This window comes from Clupea harengus, chromosome 12 (genome assembly GCF_900700415.2).
Source record: "Clupea harengus chromosome 12, Ch_v2.0.2, whole genome shotgun sequence".
In the NCBI taxonomy this organism is placed as follows: Eukaryota; Metazoa; Chordata; class Actinopteri; order Clupeiformes; family Clupeidae; genus Clupea; species Clupea harengus.
In genome coordinates, this window is record NC_045163.1 from 12,547,264 (window position 1) to 12,562,871 (window position 15,608).

General features: G+C 40.1%; 1 protein-coding gene across 1 annotated transcript; it reads left to right on the top strand.

Moving 5' to 3' along the window:
* Positions 1–1,536: 1,536 nt before the first annotated feature.
* LOC105888879 (long-chain fatty acid transport protein 6) lies at positions 1,537–15,608 on the top strand. The gene is made up of 10 exons (XM_012814642.2): positions 1,537–2,092; positions 5,053–5,262; positions 6,377–6,535; positions 7,368–7,492; positions 7,786–7,980; positions 9,529–9,619; positions 9,871–10,069; positions 13,244–13,341; positions 13,728–13,858; positions 14,208–15,608. Exons 1-10 carry the CDS (start codon positions 1,615–1,617, stop codon positions 14,382–14,384), a joined length of 1,863 nt encoding a protein of 620 aa, XP_012670096.1. The 5' UTR covers positions 1,537–1,614; the 3' UTR covers positions 14,385–15,608.

A 15,608-nucleotide genomic window follows, 5' to 3' on the forward strand; every position in this document is an offset into this window, starting at 1 on the left:
CATGCACACGCACACACACACACACACACACACACACACACACACACACACACACACACACACACACACACACACACACACACACACACACCGAATCCCACCCCTCACACACTGTTACTCCTGAGTAGGTTGGCTTATCCATTGTTAACTTTCACTGAATGAGAGGTTGAGTGAATGATGAGGGATTAGCTTGCGTTATAGCACTCTCTTGTGGCCAAGGTAGGTAGCTCTCCTCAACTCAATTGATCACTGTCATTTGTCTAGTCGGTCAAAGGGAATTCCACAGGTTCCTCTTGATAATTGCTAATGAAGTGTTTATCAACGCAAAGATCTTTGCATTGATAAACTGCTTGTCAGGGGAAATAATTCCATGAAACTGTGCACTACATTGGTAAACCCATGCAGTTTGTCTGATCTGTTTGAAACATGGTAAAGGATTCAACAAAGTAGTCAGTGCGAAGTCTTCATTATAATGATTTACAGAAGTACTCACTGAATAGCTTCATACCATATTTTCTAAACTATTTGACAAAAACGACACAGACAGTGTCACAAAATATTTTCTCTTCTTATGTGTGTTGTTTCCCAATAAATATTACCTCTAACTGCCAAAGGACGATGAAGGCGATCTTAAGAGAGAAAGGCTTCATCATTTTACACATTGGAGCTATACCTACTGATTTTTGAAGAATATTGTAATGAAAAGTAATTGATACCTTTCCAACGTGGCCTGTATTTATCTGTGCTTTTACAAGACTGTTTCAACAAGTCAGAGATAGTAATTATGGTTTTCTGTTGACAGGGTTATAAAAAACAAATTACATTCTTCATTATTAAAATGGAAAATATGCTAATGCTAAGGTTAGTATTATCACAAGGAACAGAATATGGGTGAGTCAGAGAAGTTGGAGCAACCCTAGCCCTAACCCTAGCCTCGCAACCCTAAGCAGGAGGTCTGTTTCATTATCAGAGGGTCGTATATTCCGTAACACCTCTGTGTTTATTGCTTGTCATTTAGTGACAGATGAGATAAAGTGAGAGATGAGATGAAGACAAAATATTATTTATTAATTTGGGTTATGTGTATGGTTTGATTATTTAGTCAATTTCAGTAGGCCATAATTCTCTAAAAAATACTGGTGATTTATCAGGACTCTTGAATTTGGATACAATAATACTGCCAGAGTAATGCAAATGTGAACTAGTGACCTCACGATGTTAAGGGAAGAAACTTTGACCTTCAGGGCCATAAAAATCATGTCGTTTGTGTGATATATAACTGCCATAACTGAGATTTAGCATAGACATATTGCATTTGATAAATTAACAAAACAATAGCCTATTTCAAATTGGTCAAATTGGGGTCGACAAATTACACGTGGCCTAATTATCAACTAGAATTCCATGTGTCACTACGAGAAGGCACTGTACTGACACTTATAGAATGTGGTCATTGAAGTCCTACTGGAATGAAATAAAAAAAACTTACTCCATCTTGAGCATGCGCGGTGCACGTGCAGGCATTTAAATATAGGGGTAAAGCTCTCCAAACCTTCAGAGAGAGTAGCCTAGTTATCATAAGCGGCTGAGGCGTACACTCCCTGTACAAATACAATGTTAACTTGGGCGTTTACTACCACTGTGACTGGATTATTGACGCTTCTGGTTTTTCAGCGGATGTGTTACCCTTACTTTTGGGATGATTTGATTTATTACTTAAAACTACGAAAGGTCGGGGCGGCGGTGAAGTCACGCATGACGAGTGGGGTTATCACCTATCTAGACTGTTTTGTTCACCAGGCAAGGAAAACTCCTGGCAAACCGTTTATTGTTTTTGAGAGTCAAGTTCTTACTTACCAGGACGTTGATGTAAGGAGCAACAAATTTGCAAACGTGTTTAAAAACGAGGGAGGCTTGAAACAAGGAGACATTGTTGCACTTTTGATGAGCAATGAACCCGACTTCATATGCGTCTGGTTTGGACTATGTAAACTGGGCTGTGAAGTCGCGTTCCTCAATTTTAACATCAAATCCAAGTCTTTTCTTCACTGTTTTCAGAGCTGTGGGGCTAAAACACTCGTCGTAGGCTCAGGTATACGACATTATAACTTGCGCTTGCATATAGCTGTTTGACGCAGGGTCTACTCCCTCTGGTTAAGGTAGCGATAGCCTAGTTGTCAATCATGTAAACCGTGTTCGACGTAGCTCATGTGTCGCAACTGCGTATGAAAAAGAAATTGGTGCAGATCTTGATTATTGCCTTTTAAATCATGTTTGCGAGTTGTCTGTCTGTCAGTAGCAATATTAGGAGCATTGTTTTGAATTCTTATTCAATTGCTTGTTTATATGGGCTGAGGAATCATAGGTTGTTTATTTACTACACTAACGTTTACGGTACTGTAACGTTGCAAACGACGAGTACATGCAGCACAACTCATACTCAGAGAAATATTATAACAAAAGGCCTAATTGCAAATGTGATTTCCGACACAAAAAGTGCCGAAATGTATGCCAGCAAAGTCCCTATATAAAGGTCATGACTCCCCGTTTGTTGCATGATACACTATCACTTATTATTTTATAGCATGTTGAAAGATAATTGACAGATGATATAATCTAGGCCAAGTTCTCACTGGAATTTGTTCCTCTTCTTATCCTGTCACACCTGACACCATTAAGGGTGTCTTATATCATGTGTAATGGCTCTACCAATTATCAGAAGGGTTTTAAAAGAGCCGAGATTGTGTTCTGTTCAGCACTATTAATACATTTCTTAACCCTCCTGCTGGTTTTATGACTCCATCTGCACTCTCCAGTGACAAAATCATATTATTGAAAAAAATGCACAAAATCAGATCATCGATACCAACAGCAGCCAATCGTGTCTATAATATTTTTGATGTCACTTTCACTCTGGATAATTTGATTGAGATGTCATTTTCCTGCCTCACTGACCTAGTGTCTCATATGCAACCCACAACATGCCCTACAGATTTGATTCCATCTTGCCTTTTAAAAGACGTGTTTAATGTTAGTGTTAATGTGATGTAAGTAGTAGTACTTCATGGTGTTTCATGGTAGTAGTGTGCTTGACATCAACAAACCTCAGTAGTTCACTTTTTAAACATGTAGAAGTGCAACATTTGCTAAATAAGCCTAACCTAGATCCTGATTCCCCCTTCAATTTCAATTCCTATCTGTAAGCTCCCATTTCCATTGGAAACACTTGAAAAGGCAGTTTTTAATGAATTACAAAGTTTTTTTTAACTAAAATGGGATCTTTTACATGTATCAATCAGGCTTCTGGGCAATGCACAACACTGAGTCTGACCTCTTGACAGTTGAGTTGAAAGTTAAAAACCATGCAGTGTTGCTTGAGCGGTTGGAGCATTGTGTTGGGGTAAAGGGGAAAGCACTTCACTGTTCTCTAACAGGACATTTATGGTCAATAAGTATAGCATTCAAATGTTGCATCCCTCTTAAGTGGTGTTCCACAAAGTTCCATACTTGGCCCCCTTTCTGTTCTTACCTTATTTATTGCCTCTCGGCCAGACATTCATAAAGAATGGGATGTCGTGTCACTGCTATGCGGATGATACTCGAAAATATAGCCCCTTTAATTATGGTCAAGACAATTTGCAACCTCTTTTTGACTATCTTGAAGACATTACACTCTGGATAGGTAATAGCTTCCTGAAGCTTCATGACAATAAGACAGAGGTTATTATCTTTGGTTCCCCTGACATTAGTAGTGTGCCTGGTCCACTCACACATACCAATACCCTGTGGTAAAGAAACTTGGGGTGTTTTTTTGTTCAGATTTAAAATGTGATTGGCAGATAAGTTTGGTTGTTAGTTAGTGCTTCATTTTACCAGCTGAGTATAATGGCAAATTGAGAAATATCCTATCCCAAAAAGATTGTGAAAAGCTGGTCTTGCTTTTTATACGTTCCAGCCTGGACTATTGCAATGCACTTTACTCTTGGATAAGCCAAGCACAAGCAAAGTTACAAGTGGTCCAAAATACAGCAGCTAGGCTTTGAACTAAGACCAAGAAATCTGACCACAGTACACCAGTTTTTGCAGAACCACATTGGCTACCAGTAAGGTCCGTGGTTGTTTTTAAGGCTGTGAATGGACTAGCTCCAGCCTATATTTCCAATCCTTTGACCCCTTACGCTCCATCAAAGACTTCAAGGTCCTCCAAAGAGCATTTTCTGGTTTTACCTTGGTCTAATTTTAAATCAAAGAGTGGTGGAGCTTTTTACTGTCATTGGTCCCAAATTATGGGATTGTCTCCCATTTTATGTTAGATCTGCTGCCTGCTTGGACACTTTTAAAACCAGACTGAAAAGTCACTTTTATACACTAGTTTTCCCTGGGTTTTTACTTCTTTTTAGCTGCACTCAGTTTAGTCTGAGGGTAGGCTTTTAGTTGTACTTTTAGTAACTCGGAGGTTACTCTACGGTCACGTTCACTTTTAACCTTTAATTTGTTGTTCTTTTATTGTATTCTTATTGTTTTGGTAGTTTTATTCTGTCCTATTATCCATATTTATGATTTTGTGTTTCTATTTATTTTTCTCTTATCCATTCTTTTTATCACTCTTAGATTTTGCTTGTTTATGTTCATTTTTATTTTTATTGGCTATTTTCTTTTTACCACTTTTTACTAGCTAAAGTACTTGGCACTGCAGAGTGGAAGTGAGGGAACAAGGTTGTCAAGTACACACGAGACCAGTGGAGATAGGTGTCAGAGGCTTTGTAGCAAACATTTACACACACAGAGACCGGTATGAAAAAAATGTGGCCTGTATGCATTGTCCATTTCACCTATTTTATTACTCAAAAAATACTTCAATAATCTCATTAAACAGTATACTGCACTTTACATCCTTTCCCTCTCCTCACTTTCCCCCAATGTAAAGACATTGTAGGTGTTGTTAGGTTGAAAAGTGCCACGTTATCAGAATTAATTAGAATGTAAATTGTATTTATTTAGTGTTTTTGCTAAATATTATTAAATATTAAGTATGTCTTCTTCTTTCCTCAGATTTGGTTAGCTCCCGGGAAGAGGCACTGCGTAGCCTGAAGGACAATGGCATTGATTTGTGGGTTACAGACAGCAGCTCCTCGCTAGAGGGGCTGCACACATTACTGGACAAGGTGGAAAAGGCTTCAGGTGAAGCCCAGCCACCCATGGAAACGACTCTAGCCAAGCTCATGTCTAACTTCCTCTTCATTTTCACCTCGGGAACCACAGGTAGGCCTCAATGCAAACCCACTGCCTGGGGTGTTAGTAACTCCTTCAGGGGAAGCAATCACAGGATTTGGTCATTACCCACATCTTATTCCATTCACTCCGCTCCCTTTGTACCCCTCTCCATTTAACTAATTAAAGTGTAAAGAGAAATGAAACCACTGAAATGTCCACATAATGTTTTTGGTAGGAAGGAATGGACTCGTGGGTTTGTATTTCATCCAGATCTCCATGGACTGTGATGTAGTTCAAAACGAACCAAAATGCTATCATTATCCATAGTGGTCAGTTGTTGGTTTCCTAATGAGGAGCCCTATCTGGAAAATGAATATTCAGTAGCACAGTGGTGTGGAAGATTTTTTATTTTATTTTTTCAGTTGTGTTGTGATTTTTGAATTGAAAGTGCATTGACACCCTTGCCTGCAAAAACCCAGCACAGTCATGGTCCCCTCAGAGAGATCCAGAAGTCTTATGAGGACTTAGCATGTGTGTAAAGAATGTATTAAAAATGTCTGTCACACAATTACTGCAGCCTGGCATGGAGAAAGGACACTTTTAACAGCTTTGTTCAACACCCATATACGTCAGTCAGTGCGTTGTTGCGAGGCCAACCAGCATCCTTAGAGAGTTGTAATTTGCCATGTCAGAAACAATCCACTTGGTTTTATAAAGGGGTAAATGTGTTCTGGATTAACAGCACAGCCACTTCCTCCATTTATGTAGTCTCCAGTGCCAGTTTCCCACATGGCACAGAGCTCCCAGAATGAAGGCAGATTTGACAAATAGCCATGTATGAATGGAAGTGCTTCTGGTGCTGGTAATAGTTTAAAACAGTTTTTTTTAGACAGTTTCGGCCATAAAACACTGATTATGTTGTCCTTTATCTGTTGGAAATGACTTCGGAGGAGGAGGAGTGGAGGTAACAATAATTTTTTATTTCGTTTTTGTCATTCATTCAAATCATAGTTTTACTTCAACATGGACAATTGTCATTTGCATAGGATCATGAGTTAGCCTGTAGCGCACTCTCTTGTCATCTAAACCCATTCTGTGGTGTTTAATAGAGACTGTGACATGTGTTATTATTCAGCAGGACTTTCTCTGGTCATTTCCCTAGGTCTCCCTAAGGCTGCTCGTGTGAGCCACATCAAAGCGGTGATGTGCATGGGTTTCCTGCGGTTATGTGGGGCCAAAGCCAGTGACAACATCTACGTCACACTCCCCCTCTACCACATGTCTGCCTCCCTCCTGGGCATTGGGGGTTGCATCGAGCTGGGTAAGACACAATGACAATGACAATAGCACATTTTGAAGATTTTTTTAAAAAGTACTTTACAGTAAAGCAATGGTTTGAAATATAAATGTAACAAAACACTAAGAGCACTTAGAATAAAGTGTTTTAGCTATATACGTGAGGGTGTTGCTTTTAATGCTTTAAATAAAATCCACAAATAGTTGAAGCCTAGATGTAGAATCTCCTGTGATGATTGAGATATTCAAAACTCAGAATGTGCTTAGAAGAATAAGGTTCTTCTTCCTTTGGAAGCTCTTTTTTGAGCAGTCTTTATTGTTTAAAGTAAAACAAAGCATTTAACAAAGGCTTTGTGCAGATATAGAGAAGTGCTACCTTTCCTGTGGCATGGACTTTCTCAGCCGAAAACCTACATCTCATAAAAGGTGTTAGCTGGCTCTCTACACTCACTATAGGATATTTTTGGCTGCCGCTGGAGGGAAAATAAACAAGTCCAAGTCACACACAATTCCTGGAAGTGCCCAAGCATGCCCCTGTTGCAGTGGTGTGTGTGTGTGTGTGTGTGTGTGTGTGTGTGTGTGTGTGTGTGTGTGTGTGTGTGCCCCTGTTGCAGTGGTATGATAGCTACATTTCAAGGCAAGACTTGAAGGCGGAGCAGAGACTGTAAAAATGCATTGTTTTGAGCAACCATTTATGAGTAAAAACACATAGAACATCAAATCTTTATTATATAATGTAATGTAATATATTAACATATGCATGTACTGTGCAATATTGTTATATTTTTGGGAAGGTTTCTCATAGAGTTTTGGTGGAAAAAAGTAATGATAAAAACATCAGAAACCTCTTCCCACAGGGGCAACTTGTGTCCTCAAGAAAAAATTCTCTGCAAGTCAGTTTTGGAAGGACTGCCAGAAATACAATGTGACTGTCTTCCAGTACATTGGAGAACTCTGTCGATACCTGATCAATCAGCCAAAGGTAAAAAAATGAGCAACTTGTAGCACACTAATGATTTTAGACATCGAATAGGCCTTTATCTTATCTTATTCCTTTGTATATTTTATGTCTAGTAATTGTACTTATTTCCATTTGCAGTTGGAAAAATTGAAGCAGCAAAACTGAAATTTAAATGAAATACATTTACTTAATTCAATCATGCTTGGCTTCTAAATGTTGCTTGTCTTCCTGTGAAGCTCGATTAATGTCACACAAACGTGACTAACTGTATTGAGTGTACACTGTTACGCTAATCTGGAATTAATCCTTGTTAGACAGAAGCAGAGACCGCACACAGAGTCCGAATAGCAGCGGGCAGTGGTCTGCGAGCTGATGTTTGGAGGGAATTTGCCAAGCGCTTTGGCAAAATACATATCCGAGAGGCCTATGGGTTGACAGAGGCCAGCGTTGGCTTCCTCAACTACACCAATGAAATCGGACCCATTGGCCGTGCAGGTTACTTCAACAAGGTAAGTCTGAAGTGGTTTTCTGCTCCCATGGCATTTGCTTGCATCACATCCTGACTTTGAATCCTTGGAATTCACCAAAAAAAATGTATGTTTTTTTGTCTAGTGTTTAGTAGAAAACATATGGTCAGAAACATATGGTGAAAATGGTCTCAAGTCTATGGTCTGCTCATGTTTTTGTTATGTATTGTATCACATTAAAGACTTGCACCACCATTTAAAAGCTTGGGAGAAATTATATGATTTATATGGTTCTTTAAGTTTTCACTGAGAAATGTCCTTGTTTTTGAAAGAAAATCACACTTTTTTTCTATTCAAATAAGCGTAAAAATAGGCACATTTTCTGCCACTATAACTCCCGTGTTTTAATGGCACATTACGTTAGCTAATCCTAAATGATCATGTTTAAAAGGGTAATACATCTTTAGAAAACCCCTTCGCAGTGACATTTGTGTGGTTGAAGGCTGTTGTGCTCTTTAAGGAGTCAATAAAAGGCCTTTTCATGCTACTTGAGTATCTGGAGCATCAGCACTTGTGGAATTGATGATGGTCTAAAAATGGTCAGAAACAAAGAGCGTTCTTCAGAAATGCATCAGCCTGTTATTTGTCTAAGAAATTATAGTTATTCCGTGTAAGAAATTGGCAAGAAACTGAAGATTAGTTGTGCACCACATCCTCCACAGAACAAACGGTCTCTAACAAAGATACAAAGAGAAGTGTGAGGCCCCGGTGGCCAACTGTGCTGGCGGATAAGAGCAACAGAATCTTTAGTTTGAGAAACAAACGACTTACAGGTCCTCACCTGTTCGCTTTATTAAATAGTACCCATAAAACACCGGTCTCATCGTCATCAGTGGAGAGGCTTTGGCTTGCTGGTCTTTTAGGGCCAAGACTAATGAAGTGAAAAGACTAAAATGGGCAAATGGAAAAAATACTAAGTGGAAGATGATTGAAAATGTGTTCAAATGTAAGTTTGGATGACAGAGAAGAAACGTTTTATGAGGTGCAGAACAAATAAAACGATGGCGCAGGATAGCTTGACACCATCCCTCAAGCACGGTAGAAGAAATGTGATGGTCTGGGGATTTGGTGCTGGTAAAGTATGTCTTTTGTTTAGGGTAAAAGGTAATCATTAACAAAGAAGGTTATAATGCCATTTTACCATAAATCCATTGTCATGTCATACCCTGTGGATGGCACTTGACTGAGGCCAATTTTATCTTATGACAGAGACCCAACGCAACCCTCCAAATGATGCAAGACCTGTTTAGTGAAGAGGCATTCAAGCTGTAATGCTGCACATTTTCAACCACACAAATTGTTGTTTCAAGCAGAAATCATTAGTTTCAGTCATGTACTTGCAATTCATTTTGCACCTTATTTGATGGATAAAAATATTAATTTGTTTTAATGGAAAATTTGTAAATGTCTTGGTAATCCCAAACTTTCGAACAGCAGTGTTTATTCACCCAGTAATTAATTTGAAGCGCTGTCATATTGTCTACTCACATTGCTGTTTATATATGCATATGCGTTTTATTTTATTCCTAGCGGAGCTTGCCCTTTGACCTCTTGAAGTGTGATCCCAACACTTATGAGCCAATCCGAACAGAATCAGGAAGATGCAGCAGAGCAAACCAAGGTGAGTGGAGTTCCTAAAATAGTCTGAGCATTGTGTTAAATCAGTGAGTCTTTTACTGTTCAGGAGGGATACTGTCTGACACAAGTCTGTAATATGATGGGCCTCAGCTTTCAATCAAATATTGAGGCTTTTATTTAGTAAAGTCTGGCTTCTTCCCAATGTACTATGTGCATGGTTTGTTGTGTTGTGGTCAAACCAAACAACCAGAGATGCTTCAGTCACTTATTGCTTCACCTCTCTGCTGTTTTGAGGGGAGACTGGTATATTGGTGGCCCCTGTTTCGGCCATGAACCCATTCTTGGGGTACGCTGGGAACAAGGAGATGTCGGAGAAGAAACTGCTCCGGAATGTCTTCCAGGAGGGGGATGTGTACTTCAACACTGGTGACCTGATGCTGCAGGACCACAGGGACTTTGTGTACTTCCGAGACCGCATTGGAGACACGTTCAGGTACATTTCCATTTGTCGCCGACATATTGATTACATGTATACTTCGGCATAAATCTGCTGTTGACTGCATATTATGTAATATGTTTTACTCAAACTTGCTTGTTGCTCAAACTTTCTCAGTATTATATCACTGACCACAAATTGCCCCATGGTCAGGTCAGAACTAGAGAATCCTATTCATCCCCGACCCAGGCCTTTTTTTTTTTTTTAAAGTAACCAAAACCACTAAACAAGGCTTTCAATTCAACAAGACTCCAGTAAGGCTTTCAATTCAACAGCCAAGACTCTGTTTCAGGATACTTTGAACAGCCATCATATTTTAGTTTGATACTGTTGCAGACTGGACAGATTTCTGCTTTAATCTGACTCGATCTAGCACTAAGATCTCTTTTGTAACAGAACTTCCCAGAAACTGGTTACTTTCATGAATGCCTCCAAGAGAATTTTACATATTGGAGACGGCATGTACACTGATAATTATAGGGTTCACATAAACCAGAATACTTTTCAGTCTCTACATACAGCTGCAGAAGAACTTAAGTCTGTATTAATTGATAAACCAGTTGAGCGTTTCTGCCTTGAAGTGATTTCCTGACAGAGCATGAAGCACCCATTGCTTTTTTGTCCCATGTTCCTACAGATTTCTTAGAGATTATTTGGAGGTGAGCCCTGTATGCGTGATATTAAACCAGACACATGTTTTATAGAGGGGGGAAGTGAGATACAGATGCTAGAGTGGTTTCTCTCAGTGTAGGGAAGCCTTTGCACCGGTAAAATAATTTATCTCTAAAACTGACTTTCCAACCAGTCCTGTCCTGCATGCCTGCATATATCTTTTGTGAGTGAAACTGATATTTTATAGTATCCACTCTGTGGTGTAGACCAAGAGCAGTGAACGTTTAAACAGGTGACCAAGTGATCACTGTTAGAGCTCTTCTCTTCCCTTCTCTCATCTCTATTGGCCATTTCACTCCCCCCCCACCCCCCCCTCCCCCTCCCCCTCCAATGAAACCCCATACATTTCCCAGGAAGGACATTTAGCATGTTGTCCCCCCCCCCCCCCCCCCCCCCCCCATCTCCTTTGTGTACCTCATCTCTACATTGCCACCATCGGCCCCTCGTGACCCTCTCCATTGTTGAGCACCCCCCGCCCCCCGCCCCCCGCTCTGGCACTCTGTCAGAGATTGATGCTCTGTGCCATTCGTCACAGCCGCCGACATTCCTGCCACTTTCCAGCAGCCATTCTCCCAATGCTGTGGATCCCTAGACTCAATACTCCCATGAATATCCACATCCAGTGGTAGAGGAGTGCACAGAGAAGAGTTTTTTTTCCCCTGCTTGGCTGTTGGCGCCCTAGCGGAAGTGCTGGCTGGGACTAATCGGCATTGGCAGGGGCAACTCAAAGAGGCCAAGAAACCAGGCCACCGCAGCCATTCACAAAAACCACCCAGACGCAATGACGCAGGGACACCCTTCTTAAAGTGGCCGAAGAGGGTTGTGTGTGTGTGTGTGTGTCCTAGAGGACTCATAGTTAGGCCTTGGCTGAGAATCCCCCCCCCCCCCTCCTCCAATAGTTGAAGGGGTTCCATTGGAAGCAGTTACCATGACGAGAAGATTTAAGAGACAATAGGTTCATTAGTGGGGCCCTGCCATCGGGTCAAAAGCTTGCATCTAACTGAGGATTCTGGGAGCGCAGGGTCACAGTGTAGCCGTTTGTCTTCTGCCTGTCTGGCAGGTAGTCGGGACTGATGGTGTGACGCAGAAACTGTGTGCCATTTAGGTGACGTAAGAGCACTACACAGTGATTTGTGGAGAGGACATGGATTTGAAGCGATCAGAACTCCCAAATTATAAGAGTTTAGGAGTTTTTTTGTTGTTGTTATTTTGTGCTTGTCGAGAGAAAACATAGAATGGGATGCTAGTTCTGTAATAGCATTTCTATATTGACAGAATCAACCCATGACAACCTCTTTGGTAGATTAAGAAATATGATCATGAGTTATTAAAATCAATGGGCCAAAATTCTCTAAACGTTCTCTTATATTTTCTCTTAATTTTCTGTTAACATAAAGATAAGAGAAGTCAACTGCAGATGCACCAAACGTTCTTAACCATCCAAATCTGCTCTTAACCTGTTGTGCTGAATGATGAATCCCACTTGATCATACATTGGGGGTGTTTGTTATTTTCATAGGTAACGCCCCCTAAACTCTATATAAGGGCAGGTGTTATGCCGTGTGCAAATACTTTGGCATATGCCCAAGAATTGGAGAGATTCCACCAAAAAATAAGGCTGTAAGTAGAATAGCTTCAGCCATAGTGAAATCAGCGTGCTGTTATATAAACTTAAACAAAGTAAACGTGTGTGTAAATTTGATTTTAAATAATGTTTTTTATGTTTCTCAAATTAAAAATGTATGTTTCCCTGCGTTGGACAAACAATCTGCAGACTGTGAACACAAGATGTTTTATTTTTTTATCTTGCCAGTGCTCTCAACCAATTTTCTCTTAAAAAAAAAATAAGAAAACATGGCCGAATCCCAGAAATCATTGAGGACTAACAAAACAAGAACAAATGCAAATATACAAACAAATCTCCACTTATTTTTAAGGCCCACTGTGTTGTAAAACAATAACACATTAATAGGTTTTTTCTGCTCTCACTCACTCCTTCCTGGTCTATGCTCTGTGCTGGGGGATAGGGGTGGTTTGTGGATTGTTTCTGTGTGTCGTCATACTCCTCCTCGTCCCCAGCGGGGCGTTCCCCAGAGACAAGCAGCGCCACGTTCAGCCGTTTCTCCTCATGCTGTGGTTTCCTCGCTCCTTGACCATCAGCGCCATCTAGTGTTGCACAAGGACACAAAGCAGGAGGATAGGCAGCCAAGCATAAGATCTCCATTAAACTTTGGAAACAGAGAAGTCGTGGGTTTCAAACAGTGAAACGGTGCCAACTACAGTATATCAGAGGAAATAATCAGTTTATGGTTTGGAGCTGCTAAAAAAAAAAAGTAGGAACATTTCTCATAAAAGAATTGTGTAACATTAGAAATTGTTCCTATGACAATAAAATAAAATAAAATAAAATAAAATAAAACTTGGTTCTTGCCTTGTAAAAGGCAGCCACACAAGAGGTTCTAATGTGGACTTGATGGGCTATCCGTGTGTTTCCTCTAGGTGGAAAGGCGAGAACGTCGCGACGACTGAGGTGTCTGAGACTCTGGGAGGTCTGGACTTTGTGCAGGATGTGAATGTGTATGGAGTGTCAGTGCCAGGTGGGTGAAAGCAGCCTTTTAAACACCATTAGCCTCCAATTTCATTTGATTTCATTGTGTTTGCTTAACAGATTGTCTTTCATGCTAAATCCATCTGCTGTTTTTTAACTGTATCTGATTGCACTGTTTTTGCACTGTTTTTGCAGAGGTGAAGTTGTCATGTAAAAGTACTTTCATACTCAAAGTTACACTGAAATGAAAACGACCTGCTGCAACACAACCAGACATTTTCAGCGTAACACAAACTTCAACCTAAAAAAGAAAAAGTTAAAACGGCACACATCACATGATAACATGTGATATTCCTTTGTCACTCCTATTTTAAACCAGTAGACAGCCATTCACCTGATCAAGAAGATCTAATATTTAGATCTTTTCAATATCAGGATATGAAGGAAGAGCCGGGATGGCAGCCGTTGTCCTGAAGCCCGACCAAAAACTGGATGGTAGTAGATTCTACAACCATTTGGTCCAGAATCTTCCAGCGTATGCATGGCCATGGTTTCTAAGAGTGGAGGTAAATGCACATAATGAATGAATGAATAACTATTTTTGTGCATTTGTATTTGTGTGTGTGTGTGTGTGTCTGTCTGTGTGTGCATGTGTGTGTGAAGACAGTACTAAGTAGTCATTCCTTAAAACATGTACATTAGTTAGTAGTTACTTGTAAGCTATGTTAATGTTTCAACTTCTCAATGATGGGCATACCTGCATCCTCTAAAGGTTTTTAGTTTAGTTGAAGTTGAAGTAACTTCTGGCCTTTTTTGGCAACAGTCTGCAGTGTTACAGATGTCGGGGTGTTGCACTATAAACAATCCAGAGGGGAAAATGTCCTAATCTCTTTTCTGTTCCCCTCCCCTCCTCAGACATCCATAGACGTCACAGAGACTTTCAAGCAGCAGAAGGGGAAACTAGTGCTGGAGGGCTTTAGTCCCGAGGCTGTCCAGGACCCGCTCTACTTCCTGGATGTTTCCCAGAAGGACTACATTCCTCTCACTCAGGCTGTGTTTGATGACATCCTCTCAGGCAAGATACGACTGTAGCCTACACGCTGTGGAAGTGGTAAACAAACAAAGAGACATTCCTCTGCCCACTGTAGTCAAGTACTATTTTTTTATCACCATTCCACAAACAGAGGGCAGTGTTTTCCCGGTTTGCATTCATTGCGAATCATCTAAGAAGTGACCGGTGTAGAGTTGGATATTCTTGTTCAACTGCAATGTCATTGATTGTTTTGTTTTTTTGTGCAACATTATAAGTAATAGTCTTTTGTGTAGATATCTCATACAGACCACGGAAAGGCAGCATGCATGTGCTTCAAACTGACTGAAAGTGTTGGTCTGTTGTTAAGTGCATAGCATTTACCTTTTGATTCAAACCTGAGGTGGCTGTTATTAAATATAGCGACAGTGACATGTTCTAGAACATGGACATGCTTTAGTGACTCATACAAATACCCCAGACACATCGGGTAGTCTGTGGCAGTAAATACATGTCTCAGGCTTGGACATCAGATGCATTTCAGTGAAATGCCATTCAGCATTAAGAATAATACATTTTATGCTATGATGTGATTTATGTATTGCTATATGTATTTAGCACATAGCATCTTTGTATAACATCTTAAAACCAATAATCTGCAGACAAAACCCCAAGGTTAGATGTTTATTAGAATATCAGAAATGCTTAGAAGTTAATTAGATTATGGTTTTGAGACTTTTGCATCCCATTTGGGTGTATCGATTGAAATCTGACCTCTCTTTTTGTGTCTTTGAAATATTTGTTTGGTGACTATTAGTCTAAATAGTTTTTACAAAAGAATATTACCGTCTTAAATTATAGACAGAGATCCCATTGTTTTGGTATTGCATAGTTTATACCTTACAGAGATAGATGCATGCAGTTAAGAATTTATTAAAATATGGATGGAAATCTGCTGCACTTGCCTGGAACCTTACTAGCCCTGTACATAGCAACTGGGGCGGTTAGACAGTGTAGCTAGCAAGCTAACATAAGGTTTAAATCCTTAATTGTAAAAGAGTGCAATACAAATAGTCTTGACAGTACCCAATATTTGCGGGTAGACAGCTAAAGCTGTTACTTTCAACAGCTTGGGTGTTATGAAAGTTTCAATTTGTGTAAAAGGCCCACTGTGTAGCCTTTTGAGATCATGACAAGAAAACAGTTCTCTCATCAAGGACATTTCTAGCCTGATAACATTTACCTTGGACTGTAATGTCTATTAAAACACTGCTTGTTTAATAATA

Excerpts from the sequence above, each read along its gene's own strand:
- LOC105888879 (XM_012814642.2), top strand. The coding sequence starts at position 1,615 with ATGTTAACTTGGGCGTTTACTACCACTGTGACTGGATTATTGACGCTT. Across the intron at positions 7,981-9,528 it reads GTGCAGGTTACTTCAACAAG|CGGAGCTTGCCCTTTGACCT; the intron begins GTAAGTCTGAAG and ends TTTTATTCCTAG. Across the intron at positions 9,620-9,870 it reads ATGCAGCAGAGCAAACCAAG|GGGAGACTGGTATATTGGTG; the intron begins GTGAGTGGAGTT and ends TGCTGTTTTGAG.